The sequence below is a fragment of the Topomyia yanbarensis genome, chromosome 3 (assembly GCF_030247195.1).
Source record: "Topomyia yanbarensis strain Yona2022 chromosome 3, ASM3024719v1, whole genome shotgun sequence".
Taxonomy (NCBI): Eukaryota; Metazoa; Arthropoda; class Insecta; order Diptera; family Culicidae; genus Topomyia; species Topomyia yanbarensis.
In genome coordinates this window covers 321,061,861-321,089,520 of record NC_080672.1, presented here as the reverse complement: position 1 = coordinate 321,089,520, position 27,660 = coordinate 321,061,861, and the positions used below count along the sequence as shown (strand labels likewise).

The window sequence follows — 27,660 nt, the reverse complement described above, 5'->3', positions numbered from 1 at the left end:
ATTGCACCTAGTCCTGGAGCATACGACGATTTCGTTTTTTGTATTGCAGAAGGAACCGATTGTTCTGAAATGGTGAATACATCCATATCCACCGCACCAACGGGAACATCACGGGACGCGTTGTCGAGCTGGATGGCAGTTGGCGCATCAGTAGTGAAGACACTGAGGAAGTAATTGGCAGATAGGGAACACTTTGTCGCCGTCGTAGTCGCTACTTCGCCATTGTAAACCATCCTAGATGAAAGACCCGTTTCCTTCCGCTTCGTATTAACAAAAGTCCAGAAGCCCTTCGGATTTCGTCGTAATTTTTGTTGGATGCGGTTCACATATCCTTTGTACAGCAATTTATTATAACAGCGGTACTCATTACTGGCTATTGCGAAAAAGCGCTTGAGAATAGGGCATCGTCGATTTGTGTACGCACGTAGAGCTTTGGCACGGATACGTTTCAGATTCCGAAGCATTGCTTTCGACCAGGGAGGCTTCCTGGGAGGTTGAAAATTTGGAACAGATTTTTCAACACAGTCAAGGAGTAACCGATTATAGAGATCAACAGCAACATCAACATCCACTTGATCAAGTAGTACACTCCAGTCAATCAGCAACAGTGAGCGGCGTAGAGCTACTAGATCAGTTTTGCGAAAATTACGACGATTCACAGCTAAAGCTTCTTCATATAGTGGTGAATTAATGGTGGAAATGAATATTTCTAAAGCGGGATGATAGTTATCCAAAGGAACGATCACACTGGAAGCTTCACTCACAGAACACTCAGGCAAAGCATTCTCATTGACGAAGACAAGGTCAAGAAAACGAGATTGATGGTTGGAAACCGTGCTTACTTGACTTAGTCCGTGAAAAGCCATCCCGTCCAGAAGTAAGCGGCTGGCAGGATTTGTTGTCGAGGATAACGGGTTAGGGTAAGCGTACCCACGTCCAGAAGAAACCCACATGAGTCCTGGTTGGTTGAAATCGCCAAGGACTATCATCACATCGTTTGTATCTGCCTGAGATACAAACCTCGATCCGCACGATAAACCGCGTAAGAATCCCTGAAGAGCTGCATCGATGTAATACGATCATCAAGTACAGTTTCCGTTAGAATGAAAAGATCGTAGTCGCCGTCAAGAGCAGCCAAGTACAAGTCCTCGGTTTTCGTCCTGAGCCCTCTGACGTGTTGGTAATACAACCGCAAACCATCGACGCCATGTGCAAAGCGTCCCGACAAATTGCAAGAACGTGATGTACCCGATGGCAAGCTGGAAACCAGAAAGTTTTCAGGAAGCGGATCGTCATTTAAAGCAAAATACTCGCCTGAGAAGGGAGTTGGGAAGACCCCCTCACGACCTCCGAACGCAGGGCCGGGACGACTAAGCTGGTCGCTGGTTGGTAGCAAGACTGCGTCGGAGCGCTCGGGGGCTTCCGTAGTGCGGCATAACAGGCGTCCCGGTGATGGCAGCGCAGCGTGAATTCGTTTGTGCAGTCTCGGCGATGACGGCGGAACAATGCTTCTTCGTAACGGTGGCAAGTTGTGCAAGAAAGGAATTCGGAAATCGGCAATGTAACGTGTACTATTTCCCATCAGCTACTTCGTCACCATTGGGCTTTCCAAATTCTCAGTATGATTACATCCGCTTGGAGTTTGGAGTCGGTTTAGTCCGGGTCCACGATTGGGTTTTATTGACATGTCAATGAATTCTCGGAACAGCAGGCCCTCGGGCCAAGTAGACGGAGTAAGTGCTATCTGTTTCAGTACTGGATCAAGGCCAATCTTAAACGACACGAAGGACAAATTTGTCGTGTCTTTACCCTTTGGCACTAAACGCACGATATCAGTGGTACCATCAACATTCAAACAACGAAGAAGAATTTTCTGGACGTCACTGTCGGTGATCATAGGGTGAAAACCGGACAAATATAACCAGAACTTTGGCGGTGGTGCTTCAGGAGTAATAGACGTAACGGACAGGTCACTGAGGTCAACCATATTTGTTCCATGGTTAACCGTAGCACGTACAGGCTGGCATTGATTTCCACGGCGACGTTTCACTCCCAGTCTAGGCCAAACTGGCGTATCAGATTGACCACTAGAACGAATTTGTTCATCATTCGTTCGATCGGCATGGTTTTGGCACACAGTCAAACGGTCGACTTTTTGGCTGAACGATTCAACAAATGAAGAAAGTTGTTGAATTTGAGATAATAAATTTTCAACATTCGGTGTAGCAATTCCAGGTTCGACTTTAGCCTCAATATAAGAGCGCACACTCCTTCCATTGAGCTCATCGCGACACGGTGAGCAGAAAAATGAAAAATCCCCATTTGAAATTAATTTTGAGTTCCGGCTTATATGGGAATTTCTTATGTGACAGGACGGTTTAGTCTATATTTCCGGAACCATTTAAGCGATCCGTACGAAATTTTTTAGACATCTGTGGGGATAATATAGCTATCATTTGGGACTAAGTTCGTGAAAATCGGCCCAACCATTTCCGAGAAACTGTTGTAAGTTTGTTAATTTTGAAAGATGGCCGCTTTTTGCCGGATACTTCCGGTGCCGTCTATGGTGGTCAATGTAAACAACGAAAGTTCGGTTGGCCGCCAGTAACCTAGAACTGCAAATTTAAGTTGTTTGAGAGACATTTTAGCGAAATTTTTACCTTTTTTTCTTTCATCGGAGTATCGGTTTGAATCGGAATTTGCTTTGTTACCGCACGCCACAACCCGTAACTCCGGAACCGGAAGTCGGATCAGGATGAAATTTAATAACCATTTACGGGGATAGAACATCGTTCATTTAAAACTAAATTTGGTTGAATCGGTTAAGCCATTTCCGAGAAACCGATGTGACTGTTATTCTGCATTTGGATACTTCTGCCGGGGTTTCCGGAACCGATGATGGGTGCCAATGTGGCCAAAGAGACTTCGAGTGGATGTTAGTGACCTAGTACTACAAAGCCAAGTAGATGGGCCCACATTCTGGAAAAATTTTCTCCTTTATACATTCATTGCAGAATTTGTTAAAATCGACATTTTCTGTGTGATCGTACTCATCACCCTGTAATTCCGGAACTGGAAGTCGGATCCATTAGAAATTCAATAGCAGCCTATTGGAACGTTGCACCTTTCGTTTAGGACTAAGTTTGTGAAAATCGGTTCAGCCATCTCTGATAAAAGTGAGTGAGATTGTGTTTGCGTACACACACAGACGCACATACACACACATTCATACAAAAAGTTGGTTTTCAGAGCAATTGAAATACCTTTCAATAGAGAAAGGCAAAAACGATAGTAACCAAAAAGTAATAGATCACAATTAGGCGAAGAGAATTTACGAATACCATGGTAAAACTGCTGATATCATGAATATTAGTCATATTACTCTTCGTGTTAAATTTGGAAGTATGTTTCAAAATAATACATTACGATAACTTGAACAGAAATTACGAAAATCATGACTAAGATCCTGAAATTATGAACATGAATTACTCTATTTATGACTAAAATATTACGATAACATGAACAGCAGTTACAAAAACCGTGACTTAGATCTTGAAATCATGAACATGAGTCACTCTACTCATAACTAAAATATCACGATAACGTGAATAGAATTTACGAAAATCGCGACTAAGATCCTAAAATCATGAATTTTAATCCCGCTAGTCTGACAGAAAAATGTGATAGTAAACTCATGAATAAGATAGCACAATAACGTGATGAGAAATCACAATAATCGCGAATAAGTTCATCGTTTGACTGTCGGCTGTATATTCCCAAATCATGAGCTAAGAATCACAACAAAAACTAAACATGTCTAGGGAACAATAACAGTACCCTAACCAAACATTCTAATGTAACGCCATGTATATATTCGGGGAGAACTAGTTTTTTGAAAACACAAATAGTTTGATGAATTCGAGGTATACTATTCATAATTTCAGGAACTTGGTTATGGTTTTGGTAAAATGTTCAGTTCACGAAATCGTGACCTTTTGTTCATGAATTTATGGCGTCCATTACATATTCAGTACGATTTGCACATACATACAATGGATCGACAGCCACGAACTTGAGAAGCTATGTGTCGTAGCTGAAACACTTGAACCCAACAGCAGATCCAGGAGGAGGGTTCGGGGGGTCCGGACCCCGCCAAAAAGTTTCAACTTGTTAACAAATTTTAAATTAGTTACAAATTTAAAGTAATTTTCAAACTCAAAATCATTTCAAACCAAATTTTTCTCTGGTTTTACGGACCTACTGGTGAAGTTTATTTAGGAGGAACTAGGAAATTTTCTTCGAGGTTGGGTGGGGGGGGGGGGTGGTAATTGATGAGGGAAGGTGGGTTTAGGGAAGGATGGTGTGTGATGTGGGGATACACTGGGATAAGGTTGGCGATGTTCAGATTGATTGCGTAACCTTTCTATATGAGAAAGGCAAAAAAGTAACTTATGAATATGGGACATCACTTTTTTCAAACTACCATGACAAATGAACAAAACGCACCAGGACTTCAAAATTCCGATAAACATCGTTGATTAAGCTTCATAATAAACGCCAAAAAATTGGTGCAGTTTGTTTGAATAGAAAAAATTCTGAGAAATTATGGTGAACGTATAAAGGTAGGACACACTGTATTTTCCCATGAAACTAATATCAAAAACTTCAAGCAAAGTGGCCAGAGGTCTAAAATTGTCCAAATGATATGAAATTTGGCATCTGAGTTTAGTTTTCTATTTGTCACAATAGTCAGTGTGCAATCCGCCAAAATCATAGTCAACGCAACGCAATTTGTTACAATAGGAGGCTTTTGAGGTGGCTTTTGATGTGGAGGTGTTAGGGTAAGTTATACCTACCATTTGAGACTTGTTTTGAGAAAATCTCCGAGTAACCGATGCGCAATTGTTGGTCACACATGCATACACACATACGAATACACACGTTTTCCGGACCCAACGAAGTGAGTCGAATGGTATAAGAGTGTCGGTCAACAATTTCAAGCAATTTGTAACTCATTTTAATTATTTTTGCATCATTCATACATATATTGATTACCGGTTTATATGAAAATTCCGCATGTGACCGCATACTTCAACCCGTAACACAGAAACCAGAGCTCCGATTCAAAGGAAATTTAATAGTATTCAATAGTAATATTCTAGCATGCATTTGAGACTGATTTAGTGAAAATCGAGTCAGACATTTCGGAGAAGAAGTTGTGAATTCAACTCAGGAACATAACCACTTTTTTCCCGAAGCTTCCGGTTCCGCCGAAGTTGTCCAATGTGGTGAACGTGGGATTGATTGGGCATCAGTGAGCTGAAACTATAAATTCAAACATTTTCGAACACATTTTATGAAGCTTTGCGTCAGGACAGTGACAAAAAAAATTGACCCCTATCGGCCCACCCCTGAATCGATTCCTAGTCCCATCAGGAGGACCAACGTTCCTGAAGTTTGTATGGGATTTTTCGACAATTTACATGGAGAAAACCCAATAGCTCGCATGTTCGCCGTTAGGTGGAACTGTATGCATCGTATTATCACTGTAAGTGAAAATAAGAAAGATAATTTAATTGTCTACAACTTTGTGGAAGGCTGCTAGTCAATTCGGCTTTGTTAAAAGAAGTTATTAAACTTTTAACGAAATGATGTCTGAGTCAGTTTTGCATGGGGCTTAACAGCACATGGTTGTGTATCAGTACTCGATTAGCACGAATAAATCATTTTCGTGGAACAATCTTTAGGTTTAGCTCAATAGTATGTTCTGAAGAATTATAGTAAATAATACGAGTTATGTTGTGGTTAGAAAATTTTGGTTTCAACTGTGACCGCATAGAGAGCGCCAACACGATGCACACAGTGCCACCTAGCGGCGAAAATACGAGCTAGTGGGTTTTCTCTATGTAAATTGTCGAAAAATCCCATACAAACTTCAGGCACGTTGGTTCGGTAGCTAGACTTGTTCGGTTTGCTTCAAATTTGGTGTAAGTACTCCTGGTGGGATTAGGGTTCGATTCAGGGGTGGGCCAATTGAGTTTTCAAAAATTCATTAATTTTCTGGGTAGTGTAATACACACGCACACACACATACGCAAACACGCACAGACATTTGCCTAACTCGACGAACTGCGTCGAATGCATAGCCTGTAGGAGAAAGGCAAAAAATGACTGTAATCAGGCTCATTCATTTTCAATATTCAGTGATGCTATAAAAAAACATCAAGCGAACCAACTGCTCATTCAAACAATGCAGGTTTTCATTCGTCGCCGATTATTGCACGAAGCAAACGTACAATAACGAATCAAACGCATCAAATAGGCACTTGCATAATGTAAGCGATGTTAATTATTATTTTAACTGCTTTACCAACATTTGAATTTTTTTATTTCGATTATAGAGGTTTTAACCTTAAGGTCATTCGCTTCTTCGGGTTAGAAAAATCTCTTCTGAAAAATTTCTAACCCTATGTGCGGGGACGGGACTCGAACCCAGGTGCGCTGCGTACAAGGCAATCGATTTACCAACTACTCTACGCCCACCTCCATATTTGAAAATATTTACCTAGATAATTAGTTAAATGAACATTATTGTGCGATATTCAATTGAAGTTATTCATTCATTGAATTTTAGAATAAATATTTATTGAATTTTAGAATACATATTTTAGAATAAATATTTTAGAATAAATATTTAATCGAAATAAAAATGCTTTGATTATTTTTAATTCTTGTTATTACCGTTCGCGTGATACAGTTTGTTAGACAACGAACACCATTCGTTTATTTCGATGGTTTCGAGAATCTTGCTATCTCGAAACGCCACGAACTAGCAGTATCGTTGATGGACCGAGTTTATCGTGCACAAAACGTCCCAAGAATTAGTCTAAAAAAAGGGTTGGAGATTGGAATAGAGAGGTACTGTCCAATCGATCGTGTTTTGTTTTTGAGCAGGAAAAATCCCAAAAAGAGACTGGTCGACATTTATGGATATACCTAGTTTGAATCGGAGAGTCTTAGGAAGCGTTCGTGATCATTGTATTATGGATCAGGAACTAGTTCATGAGGCAGGAATTGCATAATGTTCTGAATTTTACGAAATGTTTCAAGGAAAAATATCAAGATTGTTTTTATAGGTTCGATTATAAGTAAACAATAATTCTGAAAATTTGTATAATTATAAGCGCTAGTGAAAATTTGGTTTCTGCATAAAATACATATAGTTGTGAGCTAGTTCTCGGACATTGCGGAAACTATGACAGAGTTCACAAAAAAATTCTCCACAAAAATAACTCCCAAATAAAAAAAAAATGTCGTAAAGGGAGTTTATACATTATTCAAAAATGTTAAAAGCCAGAATTGCGTTTGCCGAATCGAGTCAATTTTTTAAGGGCCCTTCCCACAGCAACGTGCAAAATGATCCCAATTGTGTGTGTAAGGGAAACTCACCAGTATCCTGGAGGCCTTTGTTATTTAGCGACAGCAAACTGTTTTCAACAACCAAGTCACTTCAACGCCATCCCACGGCGGTTCAGTGGAAAGGTAAATTTTCATCACGTACGAGCAATTAAATCCACCAGCACTTGAAGCCTTGGTCCTGTGCTACCTTTTCCCGTCGCAGCCTAAGGCCGTGGAGCTGAACTGTTCAGCGTCTGTAACGAGCTTTGAATTGCTTCTAATTAAACATTTAAATGGCGTAAGCGGCTGTGACGTACCTACAACTAACTTGCCAGCATGTGTGTGCTTCCTAGGGTGACCGTAGAATTATAGCAGGAACATGTTCAGCGATCTAGAGTAAGGCTAAACCGAAGACTGGTTAAGAGTAAGATATATTGAAGTAGGAACGCACAAATATTTACCGTGCAAACAACACGTAAAGTCAATCTATGCCATCGAAGAAAAGCTGCACACATCTTAGGGCGTGATTTGGAGTTATCCACTTACTTAGGGTGGTAAATAGTAAATCTTGCCAGTGATTGTGGATACGATGTGAAACATTAGAGTAGTTTACGTAAAAAAACCAAATTCGCTATCCACTGAATTTATTTAGTGTCAAGCCTTCTATTGAAAAGGAAAAAATAACCCCACAAGAACTTAAAAACGGACGATAAGAAACGTTATAAAATATGGAAACCAGTTTTTTGCATGCGGTTCATCACTACAAAAGGCAGAATACCAAGCAGAATACTCATTCATAGTTTTTCTTCATTGATCTAGTTGGCTTATACTTTCATCTGAACTATATTCGCTTGCCCTGCATTTATTTCCTCTCACCAGTCACGATAAATCATCCTAGAAGCATTAGATAGGTTGCAGAGCGCTCCCATATTGCATTATGTTCCAAGCCGAGCCGAGCCGAGCGCATAGTGCTTTTTGCGGAGCATCGGAGCGCATGAAGTAAAAGCTAATAGTGCAGCAAATTGCGTTCCGGATTTTGCCAGAAGCTATCAGTGGGGGTCCTGATTGTCTGCTGGCGAAACATGTATCCTACCAGGGCAGTAATGCTGCAGCTGATTGCTACCGTTCCTAAATATATATATACATATAGGTTAACTGGAATGAGATGTAACTACTAAATAGATTTACGCACACGGTTTGGTAGGCGATAACATCAATCATATTAGAATTGAATTAAACCAACTTCATCTAACGATCGGCACAAAATAGTTTGATTTACAACTTTCTACTAATCAGTTGTTTCCCATCGGAACGCGCACCCTTTATCATTGGCGGATGTGATAAATTAACGCTGGTTTTCTTTGTTTTTGTGTTCTTTGCAGCGCACCGCTCGAAGTTGGATCGAGGCGAATTTCCAAAAGCGCGAGTGCGTCAAGTATGTCCCCAACGTGAAAAATGAGGATGTGTAAGTATATCATCAGTTCAGTTATATGCTTTATTTATTGAATCTATGGTTAGGAATTATGGAAATACTACAGCCTCTATATTTAAACAGGCTCGATGAAAATGATAAATTATTACATCACAGAGATGACTAGTTTAAGCATATTGTGTTTCTTTAATGAGACATACTGTAAAGGCAAATGGAAAGATGACAAAACCGTTCAAGAAGAATACCTACGTTGCATTTCTCTTTACTGCATCCACATAATGTAATCTGAGATTAGCAGTGAGCTGGCAGAATCAACACGTAATAGCTAGACCTTCATGATTACATGCGTTGTTTGAGGATGAATTGGCCAAGAAGGAGGAACGATGGAGGGGAGTGGGTTTTATGTATCACTGGAACTCCGTCACTCAAAGCACCAAGTTATGAATTTTTCATACTTCATAATGTATTATGCTTATGTCCGTGAAGGAAGCACTCTGCTATTTATAATATTTTTAATACTTCAAGTAGTACGGTTTTCACCTGTTAAATTTGCATTCTTGAAGTCACTATTACGCTGATTACCTATTTGCTTGCAGTCAGTGAAATCGGCTGATATTTCGTCAAACGTTGCCTTATCTCTTTAGAGAATTGCTGGACGTTCGAAAATAGTTTATTATTTACTTTTTCTTTGACAAATATTTGACGTAGTGTACTAGCGCTTTAACGGTTTAACTAATATTTGAACTATATTGTTTGATGGAACGTCTCTGTTAACTTTCCGATCTTCCTTCAGTCATGGAAATAAGCCTTCATCATTTCAGTCTCCAAAATCATTTGATGTTATATACATGGTTTGGTTCATGGTTAAGAACCTCTCGAGGGGTGATTGACTGTAATATTTGGAGAAAAAAATCGTTCTACACATACCATCAAATCTCAACGGCTACAAAGTTATTGAACGTTTTGTGTTAAAAACTTTTTTGTCTTAAAATACATCTAACTGAAAAAGCATGCTTTGTATTTTAAATATTTTGGGTCCATTGGGAAGGCGAGAAAATTTTCCCTTAAGTGATTCCCAAGCATGTTTCAACTAATGAGTTTAAGTAACCTTTTCAAAGTAATTTATTTGAATTTTAGCAATTTTGATCGATTTTTCGTTCATTTCTCCAAAAACTTAATAGTTAACATCATTATTTTAATAATTCATATTGTTAGTCTTGAAGAGCTGCATAATTTTGACATGATACACTTACATTTTCACTAATACTAGCTCTAATTGTAAAAGTATGGCACTTATTGTACTTTTTTTCTTTTCATTCGAAAGCCAAGAAAATTATACAAGGAAAAATTTATTAATATCTTTCAGTTAAGTGAATTTAGTATTCTCTTAGAAGTAAATTAGTTTAAAGTTAGTGTTATTATTAGCATTTTTGTTAATTTTCTTAAAATAGTAAATTATAAACATCACCATCATTATCCTTTGACTCTATTCAAAAACAATGATTTCGAACCCACTACATTGGTGGTGAGGTTATGTTGTGTTAACTATAAAATAGCAGCGAAATGAAAAGAGATAGGGATAAAGTGTCACATAACAAGTTATAGTGAATGTAAAGGGGCACCAAATAAACAATAAACGCTAAATTTAGTTGATTAATAATTAGAATAATTATAAAACTCTCCAAAAACGCTAATTTTGAGTTATTTTACTTGTAAAAAGTCATTCAGTAGACTTAACTAAAAGATATTTGTGCATACATCGAAAGGAAATTTTCTCAGCTTTCCAATGAAACCTTGAAAATGACGATTTAAAGCATATTTTTTGGATTAGAGTCTTTTAAGCACTTGCAAGTCGATTACAGGAAAAGTTTGGTAATGAAGATATAAAGAAATGAGAAGCGATAGGAACACGATGCTGAAGAAAAAATTATTTATCGTCCCAAAATAGATATTGCTAGAATCATAATTCATTATTTTGAGAAAATAACAAAAACCTCCTCAAAAATATTAACTTTTAACTACTTAACAACTAAAAGGTAATTAAAACTAATTAACTGGAAGATATGAGAACACCATCAAATAGGAAATTTTCTCACCTTTCGAATGGAACTAAAAGATTTAAAATATAAAGTATACTTTTTGAGTTAGAGGTATTTTAAAACAAATAACACATAACACACACACACAAAAAGTTCAATAACTCTGTAACGGTTGACATTTGATGGCATGTGTAGAACAATTTTTGCTCCAAATATGACAGTCAATCACCCCTCAAGAGATTCTTAACCATGAACCAAAACCCTATATACTGACCTATTTGCAACTTTCGACAGAATTAACAAAACTTGGTCTGAATGGATCATCGATGGTTACAATCCTTTCTCATTGGCCGTCAGCTCACTACGAGCATTGGAGATGTCTGCTCTCAACTGGGGTGGCATTCCGCATCTCGATTCGAGTGACTCGATTCGAAACGTTTTGAAGTCGTTTCGACTAAATTGCGGCATTACCTATCGCATTCGACCAAGTATTCGAGCTTGTTAGATTGCGGTACTAGATTTCGACTGCGTGCTCGAGCGCAAACTGCAAATAAGAGTATACAATGAGAAAATATATGTATAATTCTGCTACGAATAAGTTTCATAAAACCAACTTTGATAAAATATAATAATTGTTTGCATTTAGGGTGATGAGCCTATTTTGGCACCATTAGGGAGAGGGTCGCACTATTTTTTGAACAACTTTAAAAGAAGCCATATTATCTATAACCTTTCTCAGAATAAAGTATCAGTGTACTGTTTCTTAAACATCTATATAATGCTTATTTAGCAGAATTGCCTCAATTTTCAGCATAAATAAAAATAAATGTTCGATTCTGTGCATCTATTCCCACCTCAACGATCCAAATATCGCCTCATGGGTGTGCCAATTTCCACCTCATCGAAAAACAATCTAGTTGAAACGCAATGCCTCATATTCCATTTGCGTCGATTCTAACTAGGTATCCAGATCATGGACGCCAACGTGTGATTTGTAAAACGAATCATTCTGCTTTTTTCAGCCGATCAAAACAAACGTAAACATCACGCACATCAATGAAACTCATCAGCTGTTAGTAGAAGAGCGCCCAGAATTGCGCACGCAGAAAAAAAACTATTCGAAGGTTAGCAACTGGAACGACAAGTTTCACAACACATTGCTTTCTCCCGATCCGAATTTTATGTGCAGATGAAAATAAAATATCTGCAATCAACAATTAGTTGAATAACTTGAAATAATTGATTATTTATACCAGAAATTGCATTACATTATATTTACAAGTTCATGTTTTGGTTTGGCCGCACTGGTGATTCTTTTCTGTATGATGGATGCAAAAAGTTGGTTTTGATTGTGGTAGTGTATCAGCAAAACATGTCAATAATAGGAATCCCCGTATTTAATTTTATCCTATTATAACACTAGGCCTATTCTAGTGTTTGACGAGTGATTTTAAAGTGAAATTATCGTAAAAAGGTTCTCCAGCTAAAATAAAGGTATGTATCAGTGCAATGTTTAGTATATTTGTGCCGGAATAACGAGATATGAGGCGGTAAATGCTGGCTCGTAAGTGTTTATTTTGCTAAGCGCCGATGCATCCAGTTTCGGTTCACTACGTGAGTGAGGCGGATTAGTAGATATTTTAATAAGGTGATTTTGTTTTAATTAAAAGTTGGATTTAGAGGATAGTTCTAGATACATATGTGCACAACAAATAAAGAATATAACTTGAGCTTATTTTTTCTCACCTGTTTTAGCCAAATCGATAGTGTCATTATCTCATATGCTTGGTTCGAAACCAAGGGGTACGAAATAGGGTCACAATAGGCTCTACTGCCATAATAGGCACATCACCCTATTTAGTTTATATTTAAATTAGTTGCTTGTTGTCGAAATATATATGGATAAGTTTCGCAAATATAACATTTTTTTCTAGTACTCAATAGGGGTGAGCACTTTGAAATAAAATCGATGTTGTCAAACATCGATCCAAAAAGATCCGATGTAATATAATATGTAGAAGTACGATTTTTTTCCCTTTAATGTACGAAAAATAAATTTACCCTTTTCAAAAATATTCTTACTATATAAAACAATTTAGACATCGATGATAACTTTCATGCACCGATCGGGCCAATCAACGTCAGATTTACAACTAAAATTTTAGTTCATTCCAATTTTTTTTCTTGCATTCTTTAGCTAATAATATTTGACAGGTATTTTTTGTTATGGCTGAATATAATATTTACTTTAAGTTATGAGCTTTCAACTTTTGAAGTTTGAAAACATTTTTCAATCGCTGATAGCTCGGAAAGTATTCGATGCATGGAAAAAATATTAGATATAAAAAGTTGCATTTTCGCATGAGCTTACCGGAAAAATTTAGAATGTTTTTACAATTTTTGTATTCCACAATTATTATAAAAAAATTAATTCTTTAAAAGTGGATTCAATTTTTTTACTTAATTTTTTCTTTAAATAATAAAAGTTATGTTCAAAAAAATGTGAAAATTTTTGCAGTGGACCTCAATATATATATATATATATATATATATATATATATATATATATATATATATATATATATATATATATATATATATATATATATATATATATATATATATATATATATATATATATATATATATATATATATATATATATATATATATATATATATATATATATATATATATAACATATAAACGGGCAATTTTACATTAAACGCCATGTTATGGGCCAGCTTTAATTGAAATATCTCGTAAAGTAATAAAGTTCTCAATATAATTATAAATGTTTTCATAAAACAAAAAACTTTTAAGTCCCAGCTTGTTTTTTTGATTTGCTTCTAACATTTGCAGAATTCATAACAAAAATAACAAAAAAAAACCTGTTTTAATCCACCTAGCGGTGCAATTGTGCCTTTCTCATATCTCCAAACTATGACACGGAGGCTTTTTATGTTCAACATAATTGTGGAAATAGACATTCTACATACATTCTAATACATTCTTAGTACACTTTGCACTTATATACAATGGCATACCAGCCACGAACTTGATGAGCTACGTGTCGACGGTGAAACACTTGAAACAAAAAAATATCATACTTCATTAGCCTAATCAGCATTAGATCAATGTTATCTGCTTGCTAACTCATTGTGTCATGCGGGGGTGGGTATGTGAGGAGGGCGAAAGGCCCATGAACGACTTTTTCCGATCTCGACGAACTGAGTCGAATGGGATATGACACTCGGCCCTCCGGGCCGCGATTAGGTTGACGTTTTTTAGAGTGATTGCATAACCTTTCTATATGAGAAAGACAAAAATGTGCCAAAATCCAAAAACGTGAACCGTCGTCAAATTTTTTTTCCAGTTTGCATCAAATCTCGACGTTTCATGCACCTTGAACACATTTAGCATCAAAAATAAAAATTCTATTTTTAATTTTTCCTATAGTTTATATGAGAAATTTCTGTGTGACCGCACTCTGAAACCCGTAATTCCGGAACCAGAATTCCGATCGATCCAAAATTCAATAGCAGCCGATGCGAAGGTTGCACCTTTCATTTGAGACTAAGTTTGGGCAAATCGGTCCAGCCATCTCTGAAAAAATGAGTCACATTATTTAACACATACGCACATACATACACACACATACACACACATACACACACACATACACACACATACACACACATACATACACACACACATACAGACTTTTTCCGATCTCGACGAACTGAGTCGAATGGGATATGACACTCGGCCCTCCGGGCCGGGATTAGGTTGACGTTTTTCGGAGTGATTGCATAACCTTTCTATATGAGAAAGGCAAAACCTTTATCAGATTTTTATTGGTGAGCTCATACGAAAACGTACTTTTTATTATTTAATACATTTTTCCGTACAACGAAGAGTTTCCGAGTTATCAGTGGTTGAAAAATGGTCCAATTCATAAAACTCAACAACTCATGACTTAAAAAAACCTATCGTATTCAGCCTAAACAAAAAACAAATGTCAATTATTTTGTGCTAAGAATGCAAAAAAAATTTTTTGGTAAGAGTTAAAATTGCGGTTGTAAATCTGACGTGGAATGACCCGTACATTAAATATGTAGAATTACTCAACTTTTCGTTCATCAAGATGCCATTTTTTCAGGTTCATGAAATAAACGAAACGAACTATTTACAATGCACGAAAATGCTTTGTTACAGAAAACGAGTGATGATTTCGTTCATCGTATGATAACCTAAGATTTTTTTTTCAGTGTAAACAAAATTGAAGTTTGTTTTGTTTTTTTTCGATGAGCGTCAAATTAACAGAATAAAAATAGTGATAGTGGTAAAAAAATTGACCCAAGCATGTTCATAATTTGTTCACGTCACTCACCCTCAGCCTTTTTAATGCTTGGGCATTATTTTGTTGTCATATAACTGTATTCTTGACGTTCTGTATGTATGTAGGTAGCCACCATCCTAGCTTGAGTCTTGGTCTGTCTGCGGCTCCACTTAACAGTACGCGCAAATTTCGTTACCATTCTGCGTTCAGCATACCGCTGTATAATGGGCCAAAAAGGGGGGTGGCGGAACCGTAGGCAAATGCACCTACTCAGTATCCGCGGGCATCAAAGAATCTACTTCCAACAATAAAATCCAGCAGATTGAATACCGACTTTTGCAATACTTGTCAAGCTTTCCACGAGATGGTTTGTTGTAGAAGAGCGCGTCAAATTGTTTACAACTGTTGGAGAGAAATTTATCTGTCGCGAACGAGGGCCCCTTTTCCTCCTTGACTCCGATTGGCCCTCCACTTCATTGTCCAGTTGTAATTTCAATGATGCCCTGATGCACCCTCCCCGATCAGAAACACATAACAAGAATCTTTCAAAACTATATCTTTCGTTGTTACTTGATATAATTTTCTGTTATTTTAGCTACTAAGGAGACCAAATTTATAACATTTCATTCTGATCGGGATCCTCACCCCGTAAATCATATGCATATAATGTCAATATATATCATTCATAATATAATATAATATAATATAATATAATATAATATAATATAATATAATATAATATAATATAATATAATATAATATAATATAATATAATATAATATAATATAATATAATATAATATAATATAATATAATATAATATAATATAATATAATATAATATAATATAATATAATATAATATAATATAATATAATATAATATAATATAATATAATATAAATAACTGTACTCTTGAAGTTCTTACCACAAAATATTATTTTTTAAGGTGAAGCACCGAAACATCGAAATGCCTAGCTTATAGTGTTTCTTATTCGGACCTCAGTCGCATGATGGGATTTATTATCTGCAGAATGAGTTATTCACAATTATACTAAGATTAAATATCATGTATAATAACTGAATTGACACATCAAAAATAACTGTTTAAAACAACACAAGCCGCTTCTATATTAGCTTCAAAATTTTTGCTGAATAATTATAGCGCGAAAACTGCACTTTTCAAAAAAGGATCTCATTTTCTTGCGGAACATCATGCTTGACTAGGGGTTTGCTGAGTATCACGAATTGTTTTTCCGTTTTGGGAGCTATCGTCAATCCGGTTCTAGCTTAGTTCTGGTACTAAGTTAGTATCGGATACTGATGAGACGAAGTCGAAACGAAAATTCCAAAACCAATTTAAGTAACAATATGCCAATAATATTCAACTTGTAAACATTTGTCGTGCTATGCGATCGAAACACGATAAATTTTTGAAATTGAGTTATTTGTTCACTAATCGAACCGGACTTATAATGTCTGTTTATTGCTGTAAGTACTTTATTTCTTGAATGTGAGTTGAACAACGTTCATGATGTTGTAAAACTAAATAAAGTAAACATCCACCATTTTTCTTTTCCAACAAACATTTTACTGTTCTAACAGATTGCTTAATCTTTAAAGCGGGTATCTCATTGAGATTATTTGATTTTTGTTTCTTGCAAAAAAAATGTTTTATTGTTATATTATTTCATTTTGTGCAACTTTTAGGTATACTGAAACCTCCGTTTACGAATATTTATTTCATATTTCAATTATTTCATTTACGTAACTTTTTTTACGAACTTAATTTGAAATAACAAACTCTTTTAACCCTCCGAAAGTCGCGCATACGGCCTACCGAACGAGCAGCCGCTGGTGCCCTATGACGATTTCGCTAGATTTGCAGAGCAGCGTACACTCAGTGCACTAGCGCGACTGTCGGAAGGTTAAGAACCAAGTTCATCAAAAAGTTTGAGTACGAACACTACATGAAGTTGTAAACAATATAAAATATTCTTAGCTGGAATATAAGTTGGGTATTTTCGAAATTGGGTGGAGGAGTAGATGACGGAAATCAATATTTTTGGCAATTTTCTTTCACTTTTGGTTTATAAAACTCTATAAATTCTCAACAATATGTTTTTTTTCGGAATGTGATGACGAGTATATGATGCAAATCGATGTTTGAGCCATTTTAAAATCCAAGATGGCGACTTCCGGTTATAGATTATAGAATACGCTCTATAATCTCAACAAAATGGTATTTTCGGAGTGGGATTGACGATTGGATGCCGGAAATCGATGTTTAAGACTATTTTGAAATCCAAAATGGCGTAACTTTCTATAAATTCAACAATATGTGCACTTTTTATTTTGATTAGAGATGGTTTAACCTTAGGGCTATTCGCCTCAATTTGGGTTGGAGAAATCTCTTTTGGAAAAATCTCTAACCCTATGTGTGGGGTTTGGAATCGAACCCAGGTAAACTGCGTACAAGGCAATTGAATTGCGAACTACGCTTTGTCCGTCTACCGGGTATTTTCGGAATGGAATTGGCAAGAAGAAATCGATGTTCTAAGCCTTTTCAAAATCGAACAGGGCGACTTCCGGTTTAAAAAACGCTCTATAATCTCGATATTATGGGTGCTTTCAGAATGGAATTGATGAGCCGATGCCAAAAATCGATGTTTCAGGCCATTTTGAAACCTAAAATGGGGACTTCCGGTTTAGAAAACATTATACCCTCAACGATATGGATATTTTCGGAATGGAACTGACGAGTCGATGTCGAAAATCGATGTTTAGGCCTCTTTCAAAACCAAGATGGTGGCTTTCGGTTTAGATAACGCTTTATAACCTCAACAATAGGGGTATTTTCGGAATGGAATTGATGAGGAGATGATGGAAATCGATGGTTTAGTAATTTTGAAATCCAAGATGGCAACTTATGTCCCCAGACATAGCATCTTAACCTTTTTGATTATTAATTATAAATTTCCAGTGCAAAGTTAAAAAAAATATTTTTGAATCTTTTAGGTAAGAAAATATGTTGACAATAATTCTCAAAGGTTTTAAGTGATTTCGCAATATCTTTCTCCCAAGGTTGCACGTTGATTTTTTACTGTTTTAGAAACCGATTGTACTTAGAACTCAAAGTATTCTTTATAATATTATTTTAATAATGCAAGCAAATTTCGTGTCATTTATTCATTGGAAAATGCGGTGTTGGGGTAAAGTGAGGAACTGTCTTTGGGATAAAGTGGAAAATGTCAAAAATCGCCAATGAGACACCATTTTGCATTCAAATATTGTCAATTAGGTAGTTCATGTCATTTCTGCTCATCTCATGAAAGGGGGCGCTTTTCCATAATGCTTCCATAATTCGGTTACTCGGAGATGGCTGAAACGATTTTATCAATCTTTGTCTCAAATGAAAGGTGTCACATCCTCCCCTGCTATTAAATTTCATCCTGGCCCGACATCCGGTTTCGGAGTTACTCGGTAGGCTTTCAGTTTAATTTTGGTAATATTGGACATTATCAGTCGGAGTTTGGTAACGGCAGCCCTAAGTTTGCGCCGCTAAAACAACAAAAATGACCCATAAAAAATTGAAAAACGATCCATAAAAAAGTTGTCCATGTTCCATAAAACAAAACTGAAAATCCATAAAAAAGTGTGAATGATCCATAAAAAAGGGTGATTTGATCCATAGATTATGTAAAATTGAACCATAAAATAATCGCAAAAGAGCACTAAAATAGTAATAAAAGAGCAATTAAAATGAAACAATGCCCCATAAAAATATTGGAAATGTTCCATAAAATGATACATTTTGCGCCATAAATTAACTGACATTGATCCATAGAATATTAACAATGTACATTAAAACACGTCGATATGTTCCATAATATCGACAAAATGGAGCAATAAAATGTCAGAAAAAGTTCCATAAATTTGATGAAAATGTTTGCTAAATAATTTTTCTTGGTCCATAGAAGATGTAAAAATGAACATTAGAAATGATTCATATATCGAACGTTAAATTATGGTTCATGGATATTTACAAAACGATCCATAAGAAAATAAAATGTTAAACGATCCATTAATATGCGCTTATGCACCAGAAAAATTAAATTTAATGAATTCATGCGAAATTGCTATTCGAACTAATAATAAAGTTTATTACATTTGGTTGTAATGTCAAACTACAACAAACAATGCATACATTATAGTTAAACTTCAGCTTCCGTACCCAACTAGTCAGCTAACTGACCTTAGCTAACCTGAAATCATTATGGCAACTCTTTAAACGTCAGGGTATTTATGATATTAGAGCGCTGAGTGTTATTAGACCACCTATACAGGCTAGCATGAGTCGCAAATACTATCTGAATAACTATCTGAAGCGAAAACGGACACTTTATACACGAACACTGACTAATGTGGCTACGCCACATCGCTTTCTTGTGCACTGTCCGACTTCGCTGCCGCTCAGTCGGCTTTTAACTAGCTATAGCCCCTATGTTTAAGTAAACCGGGCAAACGAGAGGACCACAGGTTTGCCTGCAATTCCAGCTACAAGTTAATCAATGCCTCGTCCAACGGATCCTCAGCGGCTTTGCGCCGCTTCGGATCCTTGGCCTCGGATATGCGGCCAAGCCGCATCACACTAGCTCCCAGTATAAGCTCACTTGTTAACACACTGTCACTATTATGAGAATTATTAAGCACAACTTATTTTTTAAGTTTACCATAAAATTTCGCATGAATTCATTAAATTTATTTTTTCTAATGCATAAGCACATATTAATGGGTCGTTTTACATTTTCTTTTCTTATGGATCGTTTTGTAAATATCCATGTACCATAATTTCGTTCGATATATGAATCATTTCTAATGTTCATTTTTACATCTTCTATGGACCAAGAAAAATTATTTAGCAAACATTTTCATCAAATTTATGGAACTTTTTCTGACATTTTATTGCTCCATTTTGTAATACCGTGGAACATTTTTGTCGATATTATGGAACATATCGACGTGTTTTAATGTACATTGTTAATATTCTATGGATCAATGTCAGTTAATTTATGGCGCAAAATGTATCATTTTATGGAACATTTCCAATATTTTTATGGGGCATTGGTTCATTTTAATTGCTTTTTTATTACTATTTTAGTGTTCTTTTGAGACCATTTTATGGTTCAATTTTACATAATCTATGGATCAAATCACCCTTGTTTATGGATCATTCACACAGTTTTATGGATTTTCAGTTTTGTTTTGTGGAACATTGACAACTTTTTTATGGATCGTTTTACAATTCTTTATGGATTATTTTAAATATTTGATATGCAAAAGTACATTTTCCCGTTTGGTAACCCTTAGGAAAATAAATATTTTCGGATGGTTTCTTTCGATTCTCTTCACTTTAGAAAAAAATGTTACGGAGTGACGATTTTGTTATATGTTTTCAGTTGCTTTATTTAATAACCCATAACTTCGTCACTTTGTGACATTTTTCATCAAATTTGATTAGTTTATTTAGGCTCTTCAGACGTGTGCATATATATACCTGAATTTTCAAAAAAGTTAGGATTTATTGCTGCAGGTTTCTTATTGATTTCGTCAATAAGCGCTAAAGATTGATCACTGAAGACAGTTTTCATAATGATGTGAAACCTTTTCGGAGCCAATGTCTCAAACGTGCAGCCATCTCAACTGATCCACAAATACACCACGGCATCTATCTAACTCATTTCGATCTATTTTCGTCTCCACTGGGAACGAGAAAATATTTCACAGCAGAAGCGCCTTCTGTTATCAGTTCCCCTCGAACTAGCGTTTGGAACTGATATGGATGCGCATATAAGTCGCTTTCTTCGTCCTTCCCGATTGAAAAGTTGAAAAGGGATCCTATATTGAATGATTAAATGAATAGTTTCTATAATGCTGAAGAAAAAATCCCAACTGGAGAATAATAAATTTTTAACCGATATCAGTGCTCCCCTTCTGCCCTTTTCATTGGCTGGAATTGCATTGTTTTATTCTCATGAACTATTGGTATTCGAGTGTGCGGTCCTGTTAGTGCAAGAATGCACTTTAGTGCTACAAACTATTATACAAACTTTAGATAGATTTGTTTCCCCCATTAAAGTTTCAACTTGCTCTCCATGGTGACACGCTCGTTAACTTTACAGAAGCCTCACAAGAACCCGACCACGATACCTAACTTTTAAACAAACCACTCTAAGCGAGTAACTAACGAATAATTTGGCAAGACTCTTCCAGTGGCTCTTTAGTGAAAAGATAAATAACCAGCCGCATCCCTTCGGAGACAAATTGCGTGGAACTTTCCCGGAAGATGCAAAATGAACAGCACCTGCTGCCATAATTTTACGTGTCCTCGTCACCGTTGTTCATCAGTTCGGGACTCGGGTGTGTTTCGGTGACTTTGAGGGAAACATTGGCAATATGCGAACCTTTCTCGATCAGAAGCATGTAGCAAAAATATTTCCAAACTATATCTCGCGTTGTTACTTGTTATAATTTTTTTGTTATTTTAACTACTAACATCGCCAGATTTATAACCCAACTTACTAGGAAAATTGCATACTGTTCTAATTTTATTATCGCATTCTGATCGGGATTCGCACCATTTTCTTTACCACAAGTTTCACGGGACTGTTTTCTTCTAACTTTCATGGAAAAGAGGACATTCAGCTAATGATAGATGGGACTGGGTGTTGGAAACGAGGTGCTAACAACCGGGGTTCTGAGACAGTTCAGTCCGACAATGAAACCAGGCAATGCAATGCGGGTTACGATTGGGGATGACGAAAGGTTGAGGATCAATTTCGAGTAACTTTGCTGGATGCGATAATTGGAAAGAAAATTAGTCTGCATCAATGGGGTGATTCAAAAAGGTCGTCAATTAGGAAAATAATATTAACTTGATTATTTCGGGGCATATTAACTTGATTATTTCGGGGCTGCGGTTTCTTCGTTAAATAAGTTTTGCAAAACTTTCTTTTGATGGATGGGTGATATATAAGGGCAGGGATTCATTTTTCCTTCCCCGAACTGAGATTTCGTTCGGTTTTTTTATGTGAACATTTTTCATCTTTTGCCTGCCTGCTGACCAAGTAACCAATAACGAAAATATCAAGAAGCACATCGATGGGTGAAATTATTAATTCCTGAAGATCACTAGAAAATGAGTTAAATACACTGAAATCATTTGTTGAAAAAGAATCCGATTCATAGTCACCCTTTGATCTACTGCTTTGCATATATTGCCAATCTTCTGCTGTGCAGTAATATTAAAGCGCAATCTTTGAAATCTTAAATTGAGAAAGGTACTTGTTCCTGCTTCGGTTTCGCTGAAACAAGCTGCTCCCAGTCAGCGGTAAGGTAAATATTAAAAGCTTATTTTTACCCACGCTGTTTGTTACTATACGCTTGCCTTGAAACTGGCCTCTGGTGAAATGGTATTGAAATTGATTCCATTCCGAATCTTTCCACCATCCTATATTATGGAACTAGCTACCATTGAGTACGTATTTGTCCTTCCGTTAGTCTCAAGTCGAAGGGACCACAATCCAATTGCATTCGCAATCGACTTTCCTCTTCTCTATATTGTACATAGGGAACTGGGGGTAAGACGGACATATTAAGAATATACTCAAATATAATATAGAAGAAGCACGTTTTTGTTAACATGCGATGTTCTATGTTATAGCTTTATATGTTGGTTTTCAAGTGTATAGGTTAATTATGTTATAAAAATCAATAAGCATCTTATTTTACAGAAATAGAAAACGTAAAAATATTTGAACCTATTTTTAAACTACGGATAAAACGGACAGCTGGTGGGGGGTAAAATGGACATGTTGGTTGGATATTTGTGAGAGTTCCCATCCCGTTCGAAGTTGTCCAATTGTGCTACTGTACGAAGATACTTACAATCGCGTGCTGCTTGTATAGTGGTCCGATGAATAAATTCCCAAAGGCAAAAAATAGGTTGAACCAATTTGCACATAAGGGCATGTACCTTACTTAGAAAAGTAGGATTTGAATGTTTTGTGTTCCACTCGTCAGTAACTGACACCAACTTGCTGCCAGTTAAACGCTTCTGTGCTTGGCTAGTCGAGACATCCCTTGGTACCAGCTAGGTGCTTTAGGCGTTCAAATATGTCGTGTGGACTGTTTGAATTTAGTGTCTAACTGGCGCCAATTTGGTGATAGTTTGGATATATTGTCTAGCTGGCAGTAAGTTGGTGTTAGTTACTGACGAGTGGAAGACGAAACATTCAAATCCAGCTTTTCTAACACGTATTAGATTTTTTATCGATTTTCTATTTTATTTAAACCAATAATTGTTGCTCTTCTTTGGGTTCCATATCGGTTCATTTTTCGTGGTAATTCTTTACTTTGACATGTAACTGGAATTCCGGAAGATAGAACAACTAAAGCTATGTTCAGCTATGAACCTGGATGAGGTTGTTGACGGTGTACAATAGTCCAGGACGCGAAATGAGCAGGAAACAATTTCGGACGGTTTCATCTTTGGATTTAGAGAGTTGATGTCTCAGAAACATTTATCTTTCGTCACAAACTGCTTCTTTTGGCTGAAGTCCTAAGAAAACGAAGTAATTCTAGTTGAGATAGAACGAAACATTCTTCTGTAATTTTCTAGATTAACAAATTCTTAACAACTTTGTTGATGATGATGAACTTTGTATTTAAAACTGTTGTTATTTTAGAATGATTTCCATAACATAGGTAGAATGTCTCTCAAAATACAGTTTTTCCCGCTCAATGTTTTTTTTAAATATTTCAAGAGCATAATTAGCGGCCACTTTTGCTGAATGAAGAAAGTTTTCATCTTGTCTGATTCAAAAGTTCACTTTAAAATGAAAATCGTTCAGCTTGAGATGCAAAGTTATCATATTCAACAAATTTGTTAAGAATTGGTTACTCTAGAAAAGGACAGAAGAAAGTATCGTGCTATCTCCGCTAAAAAAAAATTGAAATCTATTTTTAAGACCACCCTAAAGCCGCTTCAGCCAAAAGAAGCAGTTTATCACGTACTATAAATGTTTCTAAGATATCAAATCTCTAAATCCAAAGATGAACGCCTGAACAATTGTTTCCTGCTAATACTGCTTCTTGGACCATTGCGGTGGTACAGATCCCTTACTTGGGGAACAGCCGTGTGCGAAGCTTTTTCGTTGAAGATGGGAGCAAAACCTTTGGCATAAATCGCCATGCAGCCAAAACGATGATGGATTTTTTTTTCGAACAAGCGAGCAATATTAAAATTTGCAAGAAAGGTATGTCCGTACTCTGTTCTCATGCAGAAAATTGGGCACGACGTGTCGCAGGTGAACTAAGCAATTCACTCGCATGTATCTATAAACTTTCAGGTGCCCTAGTGTCATACAAAAACCATGATTTTGGGTCAGAGAGTTTTACCCTTTTTATGTTTTTTAAGAATCTACCGTATCCAGCAAAGAGTCGACAATTTAGGTTATACAAGCAGCAGAGTATTGGTCAACGGGACTGGAGACAAGTAACAGTGATTATTATTCATAAACTGGAACAACCAGCTTTCGACCACAATTCGTATTGGACGATTGCATTGCTATTCTACTACTTCTAGACAATTTGGTTAATGCAAAGGATTTGTTATCAAATCTCAATTTGCCTTTTGTAAAGGGCCGAGCGATTGCATTACAATGTGTTGGGTTTGACACAAGGCCCCCGTTTATATCATCCACCAGAGACAAACTCTCGTCATGCTCTTCATTGACTTGTTCAATTTCATGAATAATAGATGCAGTGATTCAGGCACGTAGCCAGAGGGGGGGCTAGGGGGCTAAAGCCCCCCCCGAAATTTTTCAAAAATATATTTAAAAAACCGGTGACTTTTAACAAAACTTGTTGCTTATTTGGTTTGAACAAATTATTGAGAAAAAGTTAAAGAAGGCTATTTCTAACCACCGAAGGCAATGGTCACGAAATTCAGTGTGCTTTATGCTTTTGCTCGAGCCAGTGCGAAGCGAACAACAAAAAAGTAACTTTTATATTGTGTGCCTTGTCTGAAGAATACAAGAGACTGTTACTTTAATTGTAGCTGTAATAATCTGTCGAGATTAGTGATTAGCAGAAGCAAGAATTGGTGCTCCAGCCAAATGCGGTGATTATAAAATTATTGATCATTCGCATCCTGAAGGTGTAAATAGAGATTAGACTTTCGGAAACCGGCTCTATCCAGTTCTACCATGGCAGGCATTTAGCGCTCAACAAATTAGTGCAGACGAAACCATTCATTTCGCACAACTTAAAGCACAAGGTTGTGTGTGACAATGCTATAATTAAGATCCTTCTGTATATGGACTATGAGAAAATGAATGTTCCGCTACAAGATCGGATACCGCTTACTCGCAGATTAATGTCACATTTGGGAGAAATGGAATCTATTTGGAAGGGCAATTATTGAGGGCGAAAAGCAAGGAAGATATTCGCGAACATAAAGTAGTTACTAACTACGATGATGACACGGAAATGTACAATAGCGAGATAGAAATGAACTACTCCCCCCCAAGACATAGTTGGTGAGGAAAAAAATATTTCCTCGCCTCGTAAACAGGTTTCCACGTGCAATGGCTAAGCGCTTGCGCGAGATCTGTAGGACAACCACATAAACTCGTTATATTATTTTTATTGTTTACATAAGGAAATATATAAAAGACCCACGACCCAGTTTGTTATTTTTAAATGATAAGTTTTTGAATTGCACACAATTTTGAATTTCTGTATTAGGTCAGTGCACACTGTACACTCTGTTCTCTGTACACTACTCTGCGCTACACAAAAAGTATTTCAATTTATCTGAGAACGATTGAGCCGAGAATAGAATTTTCATTTCGCGTCATTTTAACGCAATACCATTTTTATTAACGCTTCATTTCATTGTTACGAGTAATTCGTTCCGTACTAATACACTGTTAATCCGTAATTCCGTGATATCTTCGACAAACGTGCAAAAAAAATTCTTTTAAAAGTGGACCGGGCAAAAAGTGGTAAAATAATAGGCAATCACGAAGAGGGACTAAAATGTTGGGACTGATTGAATCTATAAGTCAATAAGTTGGGATAACAGTTTCGATTTCATGTCTTAAGTATGTGACAGTCTTTCGTTCCGTTTTTGCTCGTCATGGAATAAAATGAGAGAGATAATCTTAAATAAGAGAGCAAAGAGAGGAAAAAATCAACCAATCTAAATCGACTCAAGATCACTCTTCTATCTTTACTATACACTCAACACGAGTTCTTTCCGAATTGCGCTCTGATCTTCTCATTTCGTCTTCGTTGCGTTAGGTGCAACAACTTTAATTGAAACTTTTTCCCAAATAGTGATAAAACAAACATGTAATCAGACAAACATTACAACTTTCTTCAAGAAATCATACATCTCTTCCAATCTTGATGATGATTGAAAAAAATCAAGAGCTAATTATTTTTATTCACAAACAAACCTATTACTAAACAGATTAGTGTTCATATTTGTTTAATGAATTGGCAAAGAGTTTTGCAAAAGTTTTACAGGAAACGGATAATTTGCTGTAATTTAAAACAGACAACTCTAAAGGAAGCCTCGGCAAATTAGGTGCAAGTGCGATGTGTTCTCTTCCATGTGTCGGAAGCAAGTGATGCTGAAATTATTATCTATGTTTATAGTCTCTAGTTATATTGGTGTCATCAATGTTATATTTACCAAATTTTATGTAAATTAGAAGCATTGAGTAATCAGTGCTAAGTAATTTTCTTTCGATTTGTGAATAGATTCTGAGCAGTTTCGCTCAGTAGATTAAATTCTGGGTAGTTTCCATTAGTAGATTAAATCATTGAAATATATATTTGACATTGTCCAAAACCCCACGAATTCCGAAATAAAACCTTCAAATAAATAAATAAAACCAAAATGTTCAAATATAATATTTACTTAATCTAGGTAATCTTCTCAAGTTACAACGGTTTTGCAAGATTGTCAAAAGTCAATAGAGCTAAGGCATTCTTGCTTTGTAGTGAAATCAGTAGTTTTTGCACTCACTTTACATTTTGACTTTTACTATAGTTTTAGGGATCTAGGAAAATCAGTCTACGATATTTTTAATTCATAAGTACAATGATATAAAAAGTACCTAAAAAGAATCAACTTAAATAGATAAAAAGATAGTTATTCTGAGTTGCCTGATAATGTTGTCGAAGATAGTCTTTAACCCATTACCTATGAGAGTCAAATGAAAAAAAAAGTGTTTTTTTCAGGATTGTTTTGATTACGACATGATCAGTATCATTTAAATTGAAAATTTCATAAAGTCGAGTTAACGCAAACTTCGGATGAAGTCAAAGAGCTAGTAATAGTAGAAAGAAACCTGATCATGAAAATAGGAGTTGAACCTA

At 36.2% G+C, this 27,660-nt stretch overlaps 1 protein-coding gene across 13 annotated transcripts in view; it reads left to right on the top strand.

Moving 5' to 3' along the window:
- Positions 1-27,660, top strand: part of LOC131694112 (transient receptor potential cation channel trpm) — a 355,889-nt gene that overhangs the window by 163,020 nt on the left and 165,209 nt on the right. For all 13 annotated transcript variants that reach the window (XM_058982537.1, XM_058982535.1, XM_058982530.1 and 10 more), the window contains one exon: positions 8,781-8,863. In XM_058982537.1, coding sequence (XP_058838520.1) covers positions 8,781-8,863 — 83 coding nt within the window. The remainder of the gene's footprint in view (positions 1-8,780; positions 8,864-27,660) is intronic.